Genomic DNA, 21,253 nt, shown 5'->3' with positions numbered 1-21,253 from the left:
AGCACAAGCAGGTGGAGCTACAGGCAGAGGGAAAAGGAGAAGCAGACTCACTCCAGAGCAAGGAGCCAATGTGGGCCCCATCCCAGGGCCCTGAGATCATGACCTGAACTGAAGGCATATGGTTAACCCACTGAACCATGCAGGTGTCCTTAAATAAGTGAAATCATGAAAAAAAAAAAAAAAGAGTAAGACTTTCTGCCCAGTGGTGTGGTGGAAAGAGCCAGAACTCGTAAGTCAAAGACCTAAGTTCAAATCCTGCTTTTGTCTCTTCATATGCTGTGTTACTTTGGGCCCTTGACATAACCTCTCTGAGCCTCAGTTTCATCATGTTTAAAAATGGACCTAATAATTGTGTGAGGATTAAAAGACAGGTAAAGTTTCCAGGAGCAATGTCCACCCATGGGAAGTGACCCCCTTCTATTTAACGGCCCCTGTAGTGAGTATCTCCCCAATACCCTTCCAGTCCTGCTGTTCCTAAAACAGAAACCCAGTCTCCTTCAGCCTTAGACCCTCTGTTGTGCACACCTGGGGAAATTTGATCTCTGATTAGCTGACTACACAGGACTCCCCTTCCCCAATCCCTGCCCGTTCAGATCCATCATACTTCTCACCCATTTGTAGACTGAGTTTTCCAAAGTTACAGTGATGCAGCTGACCATGGCCCAAATATTCGCAACGGAGCCCTAAGCCTGAGCATGAGATGGACAGGAGTGCTAATCACCCCCAGGGAGCCATGTCAGAGAAAATCAGCCTCTTAGTCTTTCAGTTTTAGCCAGCACCCTGAGCCCACAAGACTGATTAAACTTTCTTTGTATTCCTGTAGATCATGCATGCTTACCTAGAACAGAACAGAGTCCTCCTGCACATAATGAAAAGAGAATCCAGAGACTCCTGCACAAGCCCCTACCCTGCAGCAAGGAACCAGATCCCATTATACAACCTCCCAGAACGGAGATAATGTCTGTAGCTGGTACCTTGGAGTCTGGATGTAATCACGAAATGTTAGGGGACTCTGGACTCCCTTTACTGATGAACTGCCCTAAGCTCCCTTAACACCCTCTCCCTGACCCCCAGCCAGGCAGAAACCTGGGAGTTGGCCCTTGGACAAGAGTCTGCTTCTCCCCAGTCTGCTTCCTGTCCAATCAAAAACTTGTCTCCTTGGTTTTTAAAGGAATGTTTTGGTTTGTTTCTTCATTTGTTTGTTGTTGTTGCTATTGTTTTTTCTTTCCAGAAACCAAAATTTCTATGTTTTGTCTTTATCTGGTCATCGATTACTTAAGAGAACTAAGTTTTCAATAGTGAAAAAGCTAAGTTCAGGTGCCTGAGCGGTTCTGTCAGTTAAACATCTGCCTGTGGCTCAGATCATGATTTCGGGGTCCTGGCATCCAGCCCCAGGCTGTGCTTGCTGCTCATTGGGGAGTCTGGTCCCTGCTCTCTATCTGCCCCCTACCCGTCATGCAAACACACACTCTTTCTATCTCAAATAAATCTTAAAAATCTTTAAATAATAAATAAAAGAGGTACGGTTTTTTTTAATTTTTTATTTTATAAACATATATTTTTATCCCCAGGGGTACAGGTCTGTGAATCACCAGGTTTACACACTTCACAGCACTCACCAAAGCACATACCCTCCCCAGTGTCCATAATCCCACCCCCTTCTCCCAAACCCCCTCCCCCCAGCAACCCTCAGTTTGTTTTGTGAGATTAAGAGTCACTTATGGTTTGTCTCCCTCCCAATCCCATCTTGTTCATTTATTCTTCTCCTACCCACTTAAGCCCCCATGTTGCATCACCACTTCCTCATATCAGGGAGATCATATGATAGTTGTCTTTCTCTGCTTGACTTATTTCGCTAAGCATGATACGCTCTAGTTCCATCCATGTTGTCGCAAATGGCAAGATTTCATTTCTTTGGATAGCTGCATAGTATTCCATTGTGTATATATACCACATCTTCTTGATCCATTCATCTGTTGATGGACATCTAGGTTCTTTCCATAGTTTGGCTATTGTGGACATTGCTGCTATAAACATTCGGGTGCATGTGCCCCTTTGGATCACTACGTTTGTATTTTTAGGGTAAATACCCAATAGTGCAATTGCTGGGTCATAGGGCAGTTCTATTTTCAACATTTTGAGGAACCTCCATGCTGTTTTCCAGAGTGGCTACACCAGCTTGCATTCCCACCAACAGTGTAGGAGGGTTCCCCTTTCTCCGCATCCTCGCCAGCATCTGTCATTTCCTGACTTGTTGATTTTAGCCATTCTGACTGGTGTGAGGTGATATCTCATTATGGTTTTGATTTGTATTTCCCTGATGCTGAGTGATGTGGAGCACTTTTTCATGTGTCTGTTGGCCATCTGGATGTCTCCTTTGCAGAAATGTCTGTTCATGTCCTCTTCCCATTTCTTGATTGGATTATTTGTTCTTTGGGTGTTGAGTTTGCGAAGTTCTTTATAGATTCTGGACACTAGTCCTTTATCGGATATGTCGTTTGCAAATATCTTCTCCCATTCTGTCAGTTGTCTTTTGATTTTGTTAACTGTTTCCTTTGCTGTGCAAAAGCTTTTGATCTTGATGAAATCCCAATAGTTCATTTTTGCCCTTGCTTCCCTTGCCTTTGGCGTTGTTCCTAGGAAGATGTTGATGCGGCTGAGGCCAAAGAGGTTGCTGCCTGTGTTCTCCTCAAGGATTTTGGTGGATTCCTTTCGCACATTGAGGACCTTCATCCATTTTGAGTCTATTTTCGTGTGTGGTGTAAGGAAATGGTCCACTTTCATTTTTCTGCATGTGGCTGTCCAATTTTCCCAGCACCATTTATTGAAGAGGCTGTCTTTTTTCCATTGGACATTCTTTCCTGCTTGACTGTAGAGTTGAGGGTCTATTTCTGGGCTTTCTATTCTGTTCCATTGATCTATGTGTCTGTTTTTGTGCCAGTACCATGCTGTTTTGATGATGACAGCTTTGTAATAGAGCTTGAAGTCCGGAATTGTGATGCCACCAACGTTGGCTTTCTTTTTCAATATCCCTTTGGCTATTCGAGGTCTTTTCTGGTTCCATATAAATTTTAGAATTATTTGTTCCATTTCTTTGAAAAAGATGGATGGTACTTTGATAGGAATTGCATTAAATGTGTAGATTGCTTTAGGTAGCATAGACATTTTCACAATATTTCTTCTTCCAATCCAGGAGCATGGAACATTTTTCCATTTCTTTGTGTCTTCCTCAATTTCTTTCATGAGTACTTTATAGTTTTCTGAGTATAGATTCTGTGCCTCTTTTGTTAGGTTTATTCCTAGGTATCTTATGGTTTTGGGTGCAATTGTAAATGGGATTAACTCCTTAATTTCTCTTTCTTCTGTCTTGCTGTTGGTGTAAAGAAATGCAACTGATTTCTGTGCATTGATTTTATATCCTGACACTTTACTGAATTCCTTTATAAGTTCTAGCAGTTTTGGAGTGGAGTCTTTTGGGTTTTCCACATATAGTATCATATCATCTGGGAAGAGTGATAATTTGACTTCTTCTTTGCTGATTTGGATGCCTTTAATTTCCTTTTGTTGTCTGATTGCTGAGGCTAGGACCTCTAGTACTATGTTGAATAGCAGTGGTGATAATGGACATCCCTGCCGTGTTCCTGACCTTAGCGGAAAAGCTCAGTTTTTCTCCATTGAGAATGATATTTGCAGTGGGTTTTTCATAGATGGCTTTGATGATATTGAGGTATGTACCTTCTATCCCTACACTTTGAAGAGTTTTGATCAGGAAGGGATGCTGTACTTTGTCAAATGCTTTTTCAGCATCTATTGAGAGTATCATATGGTTCTTGTTCTTTCTTTTATTGATGTGTTGTATCACATTGACTGATTTGCGGATGTTGAACCAACCTTGCAGCCCTGGAATAAATCCCACTTGGTCATGGTGAATAATCCTTTTAATGTACTGTTGAATTCTATTGGCTAGTATTTTGTTGAGTATTTTCGCATCTGTGTTCATCAAGGATATTGGTCTATAGCTCTCTTTTTTGGTGGGATCCTTGTCTGGTTTTGGGATCAAGGTGATGCTGGCCTCATAAAATGAGTTTGGAAGTTTTCCTTCCATTTCTATTTTTTGGAACAGTTTCAGAAGAATAGGAATTAGTTCTTCTTTAAATGTTTGGTAGAATTCCCCCGGGAAGCCATCTGGCCCTGGGCTTTTGTTTGTTTGCAGATTTTTAATGACTGTTTCAATCTCCTTACTGGTTATGGGTCTGTTCAGGCTTTCTACTTCTTCCTGGCTCAGTTGTGGTAGTTTATATGTTTCTAGGAATGCATCCATTTCTTCCAGATTGTCAAATTTGTCGGCGTAGAGTTGCTCATAGTTTGTATTTCTTTGGTGTTAGTTGTGATCTCTCCTCTTTCATTCATGATTTTATTCATTTGGGTCCTTTCTCTTTTCTTTTTGATAAGTCAGGCCAGGGGTTTATCAATTTTATTAATTCTTTCAAAGAACCAGCTCCTAGTTTCGTTGATTTGCTCTATTGTCTTTTTGGTTTCTATTTCATTGATTTCTGCTCTGATCTTTATGATTTCTCTTCTGCTTGGCTTAGGGTTTCTTTCTTGTTCTTTCTCCAGCTCCTTTAGGTGTAGGGTTAGGTTGTGTACCTGAGACCTTTCTTGTTTCTTGAGAAAGGCTTGTACTGCTCTATATTTTCCTCTCAGGACTGCCTTTGTTGTGTCCCACAGATTTTGAACCGTTGTATTTTCATTATCATTTGTTTCCATGATTTTTTTCAATTCTTCTTTAATATCCCGGTTGACCCATTCATTCTTTAGAAGGATGTTGTTTAGTCTCCATGTATTTGGGTTCTTTCCAAACTTCCTCTTGTGGTTGAGTTCTAGCTTTAGAGCATTGTGGTCTGAAAATATGCAGGGAATGATCCCAATCTTTTGATACCGGTTGAGTCCTGATTTAGGACCGAGGATGTGATCTGTTCTGGAGAATGTTCCATGTGCACTAGAGAAGAATGTGTATTCTGTTGCTTTGGGATGAAATGTTCTGAATATATCTGTGATGTCCATCTGGTCCAGTGTGTCGTTTAAGGCCTTTATTTCCTTGCTGATCTTTTGCTTGGATGATCTCTCCATTTCAGTGAGGGGAGTGTTAAAGTCCCCTACTATTATTGTATAATTGTTGATGTGTTTCTTTGATTTTGTTATTAATTGGTTTATAAAAAGAGCTAACTTTTAATAACAACTATACAACCTTCTGTAGAATATCTTACTACCAGCTTGGTTAAATAGGTAATTAAATATCTAAATCCTATTTAAATGTGTTCTCAAGAATTTTCTAAGGTTTTGAACAAAATTCCCAAGATTTAATTTCTCAATAAAATCTTTTTCACTAATTAGGCTTGTGTGTTGGTATGATAAATTACATGGGAATTGTTATCAAACACGATGATGATAAACTTTCTCAGTTCGTTCTGCAGGGATACATGCTATAACTCTTCTAGGAAACAGAAGAAATTCCCGAAGTTTTAATATGTCCTGATATAGGGTCATCACTTGACACTCTCATTACTGGAGTGCTATAGGTCACAGAAATAACAAGTTTTCCTTGTCAACTGCATTAGAGTGAATTCTCATCAGATCTTGAGCCATGACCATTCTGGAGTCTTCATCTTTTACAGATATTACTCTGATGTTCTTGCAAAATATAACTCATCTCCAAGGAGATTCATGGAAAGGACTTTTGACAAATACAGGGTTTAGATATCTTTAAAAGAAGAAAACTAAACTGGGTAAGAATTTCTGGAACGAATGAAAAAGGTGCATTCAAACAGAAACATGAATGACTAACAGGGATCTGAATGAATGGAGGGACATGATTATACTTTTATGACTCTTCTTTGCAACTTTGCCGGCTTTCTTATGTTGGCTCTTCCAGATTTAAGGAAACTTTCTCTTATATCTATGACCTACAAAAACATGATGAAATATTGCTTTGTGAACAAATAGGAACATTTAACTTTCCCCTCTTACTGAACCATCCAGATTCAGAAACTGTCAGTGAGCATTCTTTCCTTCATGGCAATTGTGGTTGTTTTCACAAGTTCAGTAAGCATCTGTTTTCCTTGTCACAGGACACAGCTGGAAACTGGTTATTTGGCCAAGGCTTTCACTTGAATGTCATGTTTGATAGAGACTCAGATAGGACCATATAACTTTGAGGAACTAAGGTTGACTTTATGGGGCTAATAAAACCCATTGAAAATGTTGGCCCGATCCCTTGCTTACAGAGTTCCCAGCAGCCTTACCAGTAAAGAATAAAGTAAAGAATGTCACTTCCTGTGAGGTACAAGATACCTCAGGATATTTGGGGGACCTGGAGAAGAGGAATTCATCCAAATCGACAGGTATTACAGGCAACTCTGGTGGCTGGTATTGGATGGTTTCTGGCCTAAAGAGGCTATTAAAAGTTCATTCCAACAAAGTAACTTTAAGTTATAAGGTTATAAAGTTACAAGGCCAACCACTATTCTTCCTGAGCTTATATAAATATGTAGGGAAACTCTGCTAAAATTGCAGCTGTTTTCTTAAGTGAATTGGTCCTGATTTGGTTCTCTTTGGAAATTAGGGTGATTTTAGAGAGAAAAATTATGCTTCCATAACACTCATATGTGGATGCTAAATTCTAGTCCTGGTTAATTGTCTTTGAACGCTTGTAGTTTGCTTAGCTAGACAATTTGAGGTAACCTTTAGAGAATTTGCCCCAATAGCTCATGTATAGACAATCTTCTTGCTTGACACACTACGGGGATGGTAACAGGACCCTAAGGGCATATGATTACTTGACCAACTGAACAATAGTCAGGACTCCCCAATAATTGTATAATTCAACTGTCACCTTTAACATGCTGTTCTACAACATGTTAGGGGCTGGGATACTAAAATCACCCCTTAAAAGCTGGAGCATATCCCATTGCATGAGGTTAACTATGAACTTGTGGAAGTAGTGGATGGCAGCACTTTCCTTATGAATGGATAGAGGATGCACTTGTGGATGCCCATATCCACAGATGAATCTTCTCCCACTTGCCAGTGATTCCTTATAATTAGGATATTGTTAAGGGAAGACATCAGATAAATATGGCTTCTTGACCCCTTAATCTAACCAATTTTATTTAAGTCTCTATCCCTTATACCTGCAGCTGTGTATGAAGTTAAAGGGTAAAACACAGGAGCGGTTTCATTGCGGCTGCTATTGCGCTTTCTCTATGAACCTCTTCTAACTGTAGCAAATGGTTAGGGCTCCACAGCAACCCAGCATCTTAGCCATGAACTTCTCAGAAGGAAACTTATTAGGGTTTCCTTGAGAGGTGATGGAAAATAAATATCAGGGTTTGGGAGAAACACACCAAGCATGGCCAGGGTTGGAAGGCTCCTGGTTCCTTAGTGCTGGTTGAAACCTTCAGGGTTTGTGTACCTGAACACACACACATACAAACATATACGTGCACACACACACACTCATGATACCCACTAAGTCTAAAAATATGCTCATGTCTATAGACATACCAAGAAAAACATACCCACTCCTTGATGCATATTTATACTCAAATTTCAAGCAAAAATTTCCACATAGTTGGCACAAACATGACTTTCAATGAGGAAATTTATGATGATATGTACCCAGCATTGTCCCCTTTCCAGGCTCCTGACCACAGGGTGGGGCCCAGGAGAGATTGTCTGAGTATGAGCTGCATGTGTCACCAAATGTTTCTCTGACTACATGCCACAAAACACATAGAAATTGTTTTCTCATCATTCAATATTGGGAATTATCCACTGTCTTTCAGTCACCTCTATGCCATCAAGTTCAGCGATCAGCAGGCCCTCACTGAGCTGATACTCCGTGCAGAGTATAGCTCAGGGGTTGCAGGTACAAGACTTTGCTCAAATTTTGTACAAATCCAAGCTTCACTATTCACTTTGCACAAATGACTGAACCTCTCTGAGCCTTAGTTTCAACTTTTGTAGAATGAGCACAACACTACTCACGTCATTCAACATTGTATAAAATAGGTGATTACATAAAGTGCTTGGAGTACTCAGCAAATTGTAGCTATATAATCATCATCATCACTCTGGGGCTGTGGACATAGAAGAAGTAATGCATGAGAGAGATGTTCCTTACCCTTAGGAGCTTTTACAATCTCCTATGACACAAGATGAATACAGGGAGAGAGGAAGGACAGGTAACCCTCAAAGTCTGTTTGAGTCCTAATGTTCAATATATTCTTTAGGAGTGTTAGGAGAACTGGTGGCAGATTTCAGTGCTCTAAGAAGACTGTGTTTTTTCTTCTGTCATTCATCACCCCCATGCTTCACCACCTACATACTCTACACATCTACCCCATTCTCTCATTTAAGAAGTTGACTAGATAATTTGTGGGATAACAAAGATTTTGAGATTCATTGTGTCCATTTCCCTGTTTCTGGGCAGGAGCCCATCAGAGGCATTCCACAACCAAGTGAGACAGCCATGCACAAGGCCACAGAGCCTGAGCCCTCCCATGTCCCCCAGCACCCTCTGATCTCAGGAAATTCTTCCTTATGTTCAATCTCCATCTATTTTCCTTTAATACTGGCTTCTGTTTATTATTATTTATTTATTATTTATTATTATTATTATTATTTATTGTTTATTATTATTAATACTGGCCTCTTCTTTTTGGGGATGAGGTACACAAACCCTTGAAAGGCTAAGAAACTTCTCCAGTGGAGGCAACTGGGTGGCCCAGTCAACTGGTTTTGGTTCAGGTCACGGTCATGGGGTCCTGGGACTGAGACCCACATCGGACTCCATGCTCAGTGGGAGGTCTGCTTCTCCCTCTCTCTGACCCTTCTCCCCCAACTTGTTTGTTTTCTCTCTTTCAAAAAAAATTAAAAGAAGGAAAGAAAATTCTCCAATGCCCACCTGGTAACATTGTTCTACTGCCCATTAATCCAGGTGTCTGGAATTACTGATCTCATATACTTTGTTATTAACCGATTAAAAATCATCCATGATCCCTTAAAAAGAATAATTTTGTCTCTAGTATGGTATAGCCCCTTATGTAAACATCTTGTCTCTCCTGAAATCTTTTGAAAGATGAAAGTTGCTTAATTTCTGGGACAGATAGTTAGGAATTCATACTTCATCCCCCAACCTCCACAGCCTCCTCAATTAGTATCATCAGGTTATCACTCATTTGATTAAGGGACAGTACAACTCTGAGTCAGAGCATGACTAATATGATCTCCCTAGGCCCTTTCAGGCCATCATATGAAGGAGGGGAAGTAGAATTGGCAGCAGTCACCACCCACCCAATGTTTGCCCCAGAGGAGACCTGAGAACCAGGCAGACATGATTGAGGGCACCACAAGCTTTTTACCCACAGTGGGCAGAGTGCTAAACCCTGCCATAGTGACTGGTATGGGAGTCCTGGAGACAGGCAGGCAGTCAGACCCCACACTTCTCCCTCTTCCCCAAATTCAACTCCCCAGCATAGGCCCCTCCTCTTGTGTTCCCAGTTCCAAAGTTCTCACACCTTCCATAGTGCCCATCTGAGGCCAGATGGCTGTAGGTATTTCTCAAACCTAAAAGACCTTACCAATCACTTGGAGCTGGTTAAAAATGCAGATTCTGATTCAGCACGTTGCATGGGGGCCTAGGAGTATGCATTTCTAAGAAGTTCCCAGGGGACATCCTGGCTGCAGGTCCACGGACCACACTTTGAAGAGCACGCTATAGATGACTGCAGCAGGTGCTACAACTGTCTCCCAGGAAGAGTACATCTGTCCACACCCTTCTCTCTATCTTCTAGTGACAATGAGAATCCTATCTTATCACTTCCTGATTCAAGAATGTCACTCTGTGGCACAATATGCAACACATAATACAAACCGGGTTCTTAAATTCCCTTCAAATGTATAAACACATGCTTCATAAGAGTCTCATTCTTTCATAACTCTTAAAGTTCCATGTGCCTAGAATTACTGTCCCATTTCTTTTCCAGCACACCTGTCTTTTATTTCCCAAATTCCTCCATAGACAACCTTCTCCAGGAAGTGTTTCTTGATAAATACCTCTTTCTCAGTTTCAACTCATACCTTCTCTTCCAGAATAACAATGCCTCAATTTCAATCCAGTTATGAATCCTCCTATTTCAGTCCATTTTCCTCCCCATGTAAGGGTATCAATTCTCTCTCCCCAAAGAATTGTAGGTGCTTTCAGAAGGTTTTTGTACCAGTCCCTCAAAAAAGCATCTAAATGAATGGGTAAGTATATGGGGAATCTTGCCTCTGGCAGGCTTCCCTGGAGCCACCTGCATCCTTTGGGAAGATGAGAAATCCACCAAGTAAAAAAGTATCTTCCCTCTCTCCCTCCCAGGTCAGGCTCATGTATAATTACAGTAGAAAAACACTGACCCTCCTATACCAAAACATAAAACTGACTGCATCGAGAAGGATGCCTCTTGTGCCCTCACTGGAGCCAGTCTATCTTTAGGGATTCCCTGGAATTAGGTAGAGCTGGTTGGGCCTTCTATCGATTTCACTCCTTCCATCCCCTCCCCACATTCTATGGCAAGAGATGGAGCAGGGCCAGGGCGGGTCATGTCATGCATTCTCCTGCCCCAGAGATGTAGTTTCTCTGTTGCTCTTTAAATGAACAACACTGTTCTTACTATTGGATCAAGAGAAAATGTAGAATCTATTCCCACAGGGATGGAACAGACAGGACAGGCATCAGCATTCAAGCGTAGCCACCCAATGGCAAATCTAGAAATGCCTGGGCAAAGTTTTAGATGCTAGATGCAGGCAGCTCTATGGATAAAAGAGAAATGCTGTCTGTTGAGGACATCTTCCAAAAAAGAGTTTTAAAGGAATAGCACACTGTTAGCCTGAAGAAAAGCAAAATTTTCTGAACCAAGGAAATACGTCAGTCTCAATTCAATTTAACGTGAGTTTATTAAATGCTCAATAGATGCCTGGCCCCTGGCTGGAGGCTCTGGGAGTGAACAAGATACACTACTTGCCTAGGGTCTATAATCGGGAGCAAAAAAAAAAAAAAAAAAAAAAAAAAAAACAAACAAAAAGAAAGGGGGAGAGAAAGACACAGTTAACTGTGATATGCTATTTAAATTTCAGAATTATTGAGGGAAAATTGACATAAAAATTGTAAGATATTTAAGTGCACATGGTGTGAATTCGCTGTACATATAATTATGAAATGATTCATTATGATTTCCCCACTATGACAGTATTAACAATGGTATTTTAATCTAAATCTTCATTAAATGAAGGTGAGTGTACAAAGGGTGCCTTTGTTTCCCTCACTTCAGCTTTACACGTGAAGAGTTTTAGCTGGAGCTCTGGTTTTCGACGGGTGGTCCCTGGACCAGCAGTATCAGCATCACCTGGGAACTTGTTAGAAGTTCAAGTTCTGGGCCCCACCCAGACCTCCTGAATTCCAAACACTGGGGACGGTGCCCAGCAATCTGTCTCCACAAGCCCTCTGGGTGTCATGGCATCCCCTGAGGTTTGAGCACCACTGAGCGGAGTACTATTCCTCTCCACTCTCCACAGGGCTCTCTCTCACTGGGACCTTGATATGATTAATTAATGATTAATGATTAATGAATGCTTAATGAAGTGAAGACATAACACTGAGCATACCTGGTTAGCTTCTTCCAATATTTTGTTGGTTTTCTTTTTTTGTCCACAATGAACCTGCCCACTGGACACACGCAATCCAGCCTGCTCATACAGGAGAATTAATAAAACAGACTCTCTCCTGTGGTGGTAGGCCAGGGATACTCAGCACTTCTTGTGATGAGAGGACTGTCAAAGGCAGTGATGACACATTCGCAAGCCAAGTAAGCTGCAGATCTACAACTGATGGTTTAATCAGCTATGTCGCTGATGTCATGATTATCAATAAGTTCCAAACACAGGAGAGGGAGATCGGGTGTTATTTATTGAACCTCTACAGCTCCAACAATGGGTTGTAGTGAAAAGTAGGCAGGATGCTGGTTTGGATCATATGCAGTATAGAGACCTAGTTAAGAGAATAACAGGACAGAAGAACCAGAGAAAATCCTGGAATTTTTTAAGGAAAGGGAACATGAGAAATATCCAGCTGTGACCTCTCCCACTACACATAAAGAAGCAGAGCCTAGAAAAAAACTGAGCACCTTGTTCAAGGTCACGTTGCTACTTAGTGGTGGAAACAGGACGAGAACCCAGGACACGTGGCTCTCAGCTGTGTACTTTCTGAGCAGGTCGACTAAAGCAGACAACAGTAGAGAAACTTTAAAGTCCAAGAATGCAGAAGTTGCTAAAAGAAGTATCAACATTCTTTTCCTGCATTCCATTTTCAGCATACCGTAAGTTCTCTGTGCTCAGGGGAAAGCTCTGGTTTCCAATCCACCTGTGTATGCTCTGTTGTCCCCTCACACAGCCAAGACTCCAGCTACACAGCCTACTCAGTGTGCTCTGAACACAGCTTCATTTTCCTGTGCTTTTCATCCTGGTGTTCTCACTGCCTACAATCTCTCCCTGCTGCCCAGATGTGGCAAATCCCAACTCAATAGCCATTCCTCTATAAAGTGTTCTCTGATTTTACCATCAACTCTCACTTCTGTGCCAGCCACACTGATCATCCTCCACTCTGAATTCCCAAGACACTCTATTTGTATATTACCTATGACAACATTCTACTTTGTGTGACAGCTATGCTTTACCCCTTGTATTCCAATATAAGCATCTTAAGGGCAGGAGTCATATTTCATCTATTTGGGGGGTATCTTTTTCTAGTTTCTTTTTTTAAAATATAAGTATAATGAACATGCAATGTTGATATATTATTACTCACAGGTGCACAATACAATGGTTCAACAATTCCACACATTTCTCAGGACTCATCAAGATTAGTGTACTCTTAATTCCCTTTATTTAAATCACTCATTCCCCAACCCATCTCCCTTTTGGCAACCATGAGTTTGTTCCCTTTATTTAGGGAACTAGGTTGTTGTGGTTTTCGTTTATTTGTTTGTTTGTATTTTGGTATTGCTATTTGTCCTTTTTCCTTTTTCATCTTAATTTTCTTATTTCTTTAATTCTACATAAGAGTGAAAACATACGGCATTTGCTTTTCTCAGACTGATATATTTCAATAAGCATTATACCCATCCAGTCCATCCATGTTGTTATAAATGGCAAGATTCCATTCCTCTTTATGGCTGAGTAATAGTCCATTGGATATACATATAGACCACATCTTCTTTATCCATTCATCTATTAATGCAACTTTGGGTGGCTTCCATATCCTGGCTATTGGAAATAATGCTGCAATAAACATGGGGTGCATATGTATTTTCAAACTCATGAAACAAAAATGCTTTTGCACAGAAAAGGAAACCATCAATAACAAAAAAAGGCAACCTACTGAATAGGAGAAGATATTTGCAAATGATTTACAGTAAGGGGTTAATACTCAAAATATGTAAAGAATATACGCAACTCAATACCAAAAAACAAAAAATCCGATTAAAAAATGAGCAGAGGACCTGAATAGATACTTTTCTGAAGAAGATATACAGATGGCCAACAGACACATGAAAAGACGCTTGGTATTACTAATCATCAGGGAAATAGAAATGTACTATATGTTAGCTAACTGAACATTAAAAAATTAAACCTATTAAACTCTTTTTTAAAAGTGCAACCAGATTTGGCTTTCTACCTGTCAGGATGGCTAAAATCAAAAAGACAAGAATAACAAGTGTTGCCAAAGATATGGAGAAAAGGAAATCCTCATGCACTGTTGGTGGCAAAGTCAATTGGAGCAGGCATTGTGGGAAACAGTGTGGAGAGTCCTCAAAAAATTTAACACAGCACTACCTTGTGATCCAGTAATTCTGCTACTGAATATTTTCTTAACTGATCTCTACAGCCAATAAGGAGCTCAAACTCACCAGCCTCAGAGCAAGAGGCATACTCTACTGATTAAGCCAGCTAGCCACCTCCTTCCCTGTGGATATTTAACCAAGGAAAATGAAAACATGTGTTTCAAGTTTCTTTTAATACTACTTTTGTAAAAGCCAGTGAGCAACTATGGACACAAAGGCAAAGTAGAAATTACAGGTGCCTGGGTGGCTCAGTTAGTTAAGCATCTGCCTTCAGTTCAGGTCATGATCCCAGGTCATGGGCTTGATCCCTGCATTAGGCTCTCTGCTCTGTGGGAAGCCTGCTTCTCCCTCTGCCTGCCATGTCTCCTGCTTATGTTCCCTCTATAGCTGTCTCTCTCTCTATCAAATCAATAAATAAAATATTTTTTTAAAGTAGAAAGTAAGAAAAAAGGAGGGGGGAAGAGCAAAGACACATCCTTTACTATATCATAAATACAAAGCTCTATTAGTATTCCCCCACCAGTATCTCATAGGAGCCCTAGCTTTCCATGTGCTCAAGAGTACTCCCCATTATTGTGTAGGGGAGCCAGTCTGCATTCACCGGTGATGATGTCAAGCCAAATATGTACTGGTACTTCTGAGTTCACTGTTGAGTCTACAGTTTGGGCCTTTAAGTGGGATCAAGTAACCAGGCTTTGCTGGATCCCATAGCCAAAGTAGAGAGCAAACCCAATCAGCATCCAGACACCAAACCAGGCCCAGGTGACAGCTGACATCTGCATCATAAGGCAAACATTCACAAAGATGCTCAAGAGTGGGAGGAGAGGCACAGCAGGGACCTTAAATTGAAGGCCAGTGGAGCTCTGTGGCTGTCTCCAGATGACCCCAGTGATCCCAGTGATGAGCACCAGGAGCAGCACAACCATGGTAACCGGCACTGGGTCTCCAGAAAGCAGACTTGGCCAGTGGGCCAGCACCAGGCAGAGGAGAATCAGCAGCAGAACAAGCAGTGAGGAGCAAACATAGACAATCTGGCCAGAGAGTGGAGTGGGGGTGGGGCTGCCTGGAAAAAATAGTCTCCTGAGAGTCAGCTTCTCTATTGCATGTGCAGTTTTCCCCTGCACCTGTATTTCATTTCCCCCATTCTCCTGTTGCACCTCTGTTTCGTTTTCCTCATTCTCTTCCTGTAATTTTGTTTCAATTTGCCCATTCTCTTCCTGCACTTCTGGTTGATTTTCCTCCTTCCTCCTCTCAGGCTGATACCTGATGATGAGAACACAAAGAGCTACCAGCGAATAAGATATCAAGGCCTCAAATGATGTGAAGTGCAGAAGATCAGTGAGTCCAAAGAAGAATACCATGATTGTTGCAATACTGCCAAAGGTCACAGTGGATATGATACGGGCATATGTGTTAGTATGGATCCTGGCAAGAAAAGGGAACAAGATGTTGTCCTCTGCCATCATGCATATCCTCCGATGTATACGGAACATAAAGCCCCAATAGGTGTTGACAAGAATACTACAGAAAATTGCAAAAGCTAGAACATAATAGGCAGGGACCCAGCCAATATGAAGAAATGCCTCAGGCAAGGTGCTCCCAGGTCGAAGCTGGTAGTAAGGAACCATGAGTGTAAGTGCCACAGAGACACCAAAATATAGCAAAAAGCAGATGAGCTGTGAAATCACAATGCCCATGGGGATGGAACGCTGGGGATTGTGTGATTTTCTGACTCTGGTAACAATAATGCCAAAACCTATAAATGCATAGAAACAGGTAGCTGATCCACGGAGAATGCCCTCAAAGCCAAAAGGGACAAATCCTCCAGAGCCCAGAGGGCCCAAGCTAGAGGTGCCGTTGAATCCAGCCTGTATGTAGTCCTCTTCTGTGAGTTTCCAGTTGTGCAAGTCCCCCTTCATGAAGCCAGAGATGATGAAAAAGCTGAGAACCAAAACCTTCACCAATATGAACAGTCTGAAAACTATGACAAACCCACTCCAACTCGTAGATTGCAGTTCCAAGACCAAAACCAGAAAGATGACAAAAAAGTAGCGTAGATTTTCTGCAGTGACTTGGGGAACATACTGTGAGATGATCTCTTGCTGGGTCTCAGAGATGTGGTTCCCATTGAAGATGTCAAAAGTTAAGATCCAGGCCTGGACCACAATGAATACATCAACAACAAGGGAGAGGATGATATTCCAGCCAGAGATGAAAGCCCAGAGTTCACCTAAAGTGATGTAGCTGTAGAGATATGCAGAGCCAGAATGGGGAACCCGGGCACTAAACTCCGCATAGCACAGCCCAGCCAACAGTGATGTTAGACCTGCCACCAAAAAGCAGATCACAATGGATGGTCCTGCTTGATTCCTGGCCACCTCATTAGCCAGGAAGTATATACCAACACCCACTGTGTTGCCCACACCCAGGGCCACTAAATCCAGAGTCCTTAGCTTTTTGCCAAATTCAAACTCATATACTTCTTTCTCCAGTGGACGTCTGCTTACCAGCTTTTGACCAAACCTGCGAAGTGCCTGACGCAGCATTCTAGAGGAACTGAAGAAGATTCTAAGGATTAGGGAGCTGTAGCAGGGCCCTGGAGCCAAGAGTGTTGGATCTGGATCAGTGAGGCTGAGTTAAGCCAAGTTGGATTGGGGTTGCCGAGGTCCGTTGCTCAGGTTTCAAAGCCGCTGCTTCCTATTTCTTTGGGTACATGCTATCCTTCCAGAATGCCTATGAAAACAATACATTTTTACTGAACAATGGTCTTCAACCAAACAACCGAAAATCAAAGGTCACGTGTAACTTGTCGCATCCCAAAAATCATAGAAACTGACACTAGCGGTAAGAGGGAATCACACACAGGATTGTGTGCTTGTTATATGATTGACCAAAAAGAACAGGAGATAGATAATGAGTGTCAATTCTTAACGTATGGAATCTTTCTACACTATTTGAGGTGTCCCCAACCCACACACTGAATTCCTTCATTAAGAAAACATTCAGATGACAGTTTGAATGAGCTACTTGTGAAACAGTTTGTGTGATTCCCTCGTACCCCTCCCTCACTTCTTTTCTCTCCACAAGGGGAGCAAGGCTCTGGATGAACAATTCACAGCAATGTCCCGGAAATGAAAAGTGGAGAAGAGAGAAAAAAAACTCAGGCAGGCCCCATTCTCCTCCCTACTCAGGCTTCAGTTTTAAGAGAGTTTTAAGAAATGTTCTCAGTATTGTGGAGATAATAAATATATGAGTATTGTGGAGATAATAAACATATGTCAGAAATTTTGGATGTGAGCCCTGGCCCTTCAGAGTGACTTGTATGAACTCAGATAATTTGCTTAATCTCTTTATGGGTCCATCTCCTCATCCACTAGGAACATTACTCGATCTCTCTCACTGGATCAACATGAGAATTCCATAAGAAGATACAAACTAATACACACAGCTGGTGGGAGTGTCACTGGAACACCATCCTGAAGCACAATCTTAGTGGAATTCAGAATGCAAAGTTAACTGGGCACTGCAGTTGTTGAACGGGTGAATGTATCTAAAACAAACATAGACCACTGGAAGAGACTGGAAGAGCATTTGTTAAATACACCAAAGCAACTGCCTCCAGTGAAGAGGGGGAATGAGAACAGAGATAAGGATGAAAGGCAATAATAAAATACATTGAAAAGGGGCCTAATAGGGAAAAATGGTGTGACAATGCCATGACTGAGGGAGGGACTGATTCCACTCTGTGCACTGCAGATTCAACATAGGAATTGCAGGAGATAATATTGTTAGAGGACCTGGTACAGAGCCTGATAAATGGCAGACATTCAGTATATATAATCTGAAGGGGAACTGGACCCCGTAATGGTCAGGATATGGAGAATACAGAGAAGGAGTACCTCCTAGAAAGAGGATGAAGAACAGGGATGATGGGGCACCTGTCCTACTAGTTCCCTCTGAATGCATTTCCCTTTTCCCAATTTCTCTTTCTTCTTCAGCTCCATCACCTGTCAACTGTCCTCGAGGCTCCTGTAGTTGGCACTAAGGATATTTGTACCATGTTTCTCCGACTGGGGAGCCATCTCTAGACACCCACCTCCTAACAAAGATGTAACAGTGGTCCTTACATTTGTTGAATCACACACCCCTCTGAGGTTGGTCACCTCAAAAAAATGTCATACACTTCTCTTAAGTCCATCCACGGACCCTGAGCAGGAATCTCAGAGGAGGACCATCTAATCAGAGACTAGTAATGCTTGATAATTTCTGTTTTGCTCAACTGTGTTGTGCAGGGTGGGCCATGGGCTCTTTCTGTTTTTACTGAAGACAAGGGATGGTGGGCCTACAGACAAAGTATGAAGATACCAGAGAAGTAACCCAAAGACCAAAACTCTGGAAAGTAAATAATCACATTTTACGACACAAACAAATGCAGGCAGAACAAACACATGAACAAGCAACCTTACAGAAGAGAAAGCAAACTCGTGATTGGGAACCTTGAAAAGGGCTACCACAAATCCACTGCATAAAAACATAGAGAAAAATTGGCCGCTAATGCCACATCCAGAAAAGCCCCTTTTCTGTCCAATAATCTACAGTTATTCCAATGGTTTCTATTTAGTCCAGACTCTCTGCCCCAAGCAGCCATAGCCTTGTCCTAATTCTCCCCCTACACATAGGTCCATTACCTCCTTTCTAACTCAGCTCCTCACAGCCTGACTACCCCTCCTGGGATGAGTCTTTGCCCTGTATAAGCACCCTTCCTGCCAGGAATGCACTTCTCACTCCTTCCTGTCCAGTCTTGACCCTCTAGCTCTTCTCAACCCTATTCTACAACCTTTACTCCCACCGTGTCTAGGAAGCATTTCCTAAGCCATCCTGACTGATCCCCATCTCCAACCTTCCTCTCCTTCTTGCCAGCATTTATAGTGGCCCTTGACACTTAGCTGAAATGAATTTTCCTTTTCTGTCTGCTGGAGCTCTGAGTGTGTCACTGAAATTATGTTACAGTCCAGAAGCATCCAGAGGGCAAGACCAAGATATATAATCCTCCTCCTGATTTCTATACTGTCACCATCAACCCTCACTACACAGGACGAGGATCTGCTCATAATTGTAGAAAGCAACAATAGAGGCATTTAGGACAGAAAAAAAATGAATATATAAATGTACTGATTACTACATCTTGACATTCCTAGAAGTTGGTTTTTTGTTTGTTTGTTTCTTTGTTTGTTTGTTTTAAGAGAAAGGGCCAAACCTAGTTGGGAACAGGAAGCTAGAACATGTTCAGTCATCTATTTCAGGTGCGTTTCCTAAGGGCATTTCCCAGTGAATTCAGCCAAACATTAAGGAGAAATAATCCTATTATCCTGAAGCTTTTTCAAAAAGTAGAAACAGACGGAAAACTTCCAGACTCATTCTATGAGGCCAGCATCACCTTGATCCCCAAACCAGGCAAAGACCCAACCAAAAAGGAGAATTACTGACCAATATCCCTGAGGAATATGAATGCCAAAATTCTCCACAAGATCCTCACTAATAGAATCCAGTAGTCCATTAAAAGGATTATCCATCATGACCAGGTGGGATTTATCTCTGGGATGAAAGAGTGCTTCAACATTCGGAAATCGATCAATGCAATAGGACACATAAATAAGAGAAGAGACAAGAGCCACATGGTCCTCTCAATTGATGCAGAAGAAACATTTGACAAAATACAGCATCCTTTCCTCATTAAAACTCTTCAGAGTATAAGGATAGAGAAAATATTCCTCAATTTCATTAAGAACCATCAATGAAAAGACCATAGCGAATATAATTCTTAATGGGGAAAGCTGACAGTCTTCCCATTGAGATCAGGAGCACAGCAAGGATGCTCACTCTCACCACTATTGTTCAACATAGCACTGGAAGTCCTAGCAACAGAAGTGACTTTAAATTCAATGTCTCAAGAAATTATATCAATCCCTTTGTATCCAAGCACAGGTTCTCCAAAGTGTATAAAACTCTCTTCCTCCTTAAACTTTCCAGACAATGAAAACTGCAGAGCCAATCAAATCAGTGGTTCAAACAAGTATAATTTCTTCTTTGGATACTTGAGCTTCCCCGGAGTTTCTGGATTTTTAACTTGAGCAGCCTTGCAACTCAGATAGTGGGCAGTCAGGAATATAAGAGTAGAGGCTTTGAGTTTAGGCAAGAGCTTGAAAGAGTAGTAAGTATGGTGCATGTGTAACCAACATGTCCATAGTAGAAATAGGTCAAATACATACGAAAAAGCAAATACAGCAAAAGCCACGATGAACAGTGGGGCTCAGTCTCATGCCCAATAGTTGAAGAAATTAGTCAACAAAACAAAATGAAAAAGGGAATCTGTCCATTTTCTTTTTCTGTTTGTGCCTTCTCTAAAAGTCTGTGTCTAATGATGGTCCTTCATTTATTCATTCAATAAATACACTAGCCCCATTTATTCAGTACTGTGGATAAAGCAAAAAAAAAAAAAAAAAAAAAACCGCAAACATGCCTCCACTCAATTGCTAACATTCCCACATTATGAAGCAAACAATAAACACATAAGGAATAAAAATATATATTGTGTTGGATTTGTAATCAGTGCAGCAGAGAAAAGGAAAGCAAGAAAAGGTTAGGAGGTACTCTGAGTGGGTGTCATGATTTTAACATGGGTGGTCCAAGACAGCTTCACCTTCACACTGCAGTGCAGCCACCACCAACCATCTCCAGAACCTGTTCATCTTCCTCAGCTGAAACTCATACCCATTCTTCCCTCCTAGCAGCTCCTGTCAACCACCATTCTACGTTCTGTCTCCTAATTTGACTATTGACTATTCTAGGTCCCTCATATAACTTGCCTTCCCAGCCCGGCCATTTTCCTCTCTGGCTCTGTCTCAATTTTCCTGCCAACTCTATAAACAGAAGAAATCACTTACCCATGGGCTTTTTCTGTCCCAAAGGAAAAACAATTAGGAAGAAAGTGCAAGCCCAAACCAGGGACAAAGAAGGATCTTGGCTAAGCAGAGTCAGGACTTGGAGTGGAGCTTAGCAGAGCCCTCAGGGAGTTCAGGCTCTCAGAGAGGCAGGGTGCTCAGGAGGCAGGGCCTGGGAAGGATGTGACAGTAGGACAGTAGGAAGGAGGTGGTTTAGTGGGAATGCTGGAGGAAAGAGGGAAGTGGGCAATGGAAGATAGTAGGGCCCTGCATGGGTGAGGAAGTGGCCTGAGGGCTTAAATGGGGCGTTGCTGGGGACTTTTTTTTTGCCAAAAAGATGTGAACTTAGAATTAAACAAGTTCTTCAGGATT

General features: G+C 41.7%; 1 protein-coding gene across 1 annotated transcript; it reads right to left on the bottom strand.

The window, feature by feature from the left end:
* Positions 1–14,336: 14,336 nt before the first annotated feature.
* On the bottom strand, positions 14,337–16,672 carry LOC101676304 (cationic amino acid transporter 3-like). The gene has a single exon (XM_045073118.1). It carries the CDS (start codon positions 16,484–16,486, stop codon positions 14,621–14,623), a length of 1,866 nt encoding a protein of 621 aa, XP_044929053.1. The 5' UTR covers positions 16,487–16,672; the 3' UTR covers positions 14,337–14,620.
* Positions 16,673–21,253: the final 4,581 nt, after the last annotated feature.

The sequence above is a fragment of the Mustela putorius genome, unplaced genomic scaffold (assembly GCF_011764305.1).
Source record: "Mustela putorius furo isolate JIRA1106 unplaced genomic scaffold, ASM1176430v1.1 tig00537227_pilon_pilon_pilon, whole genome shotgun sequence".
Lineage (NCBI taxonomy): Eukaryota > Metazoa > Chordata > Mammalia > Carnivora > Mustelidae > Mustela > Mustela putorius.
Note: the sequence above shows the minus strand (reverse complement) of the source record. Positions and strands in the feature narration are given on the sequence as shown.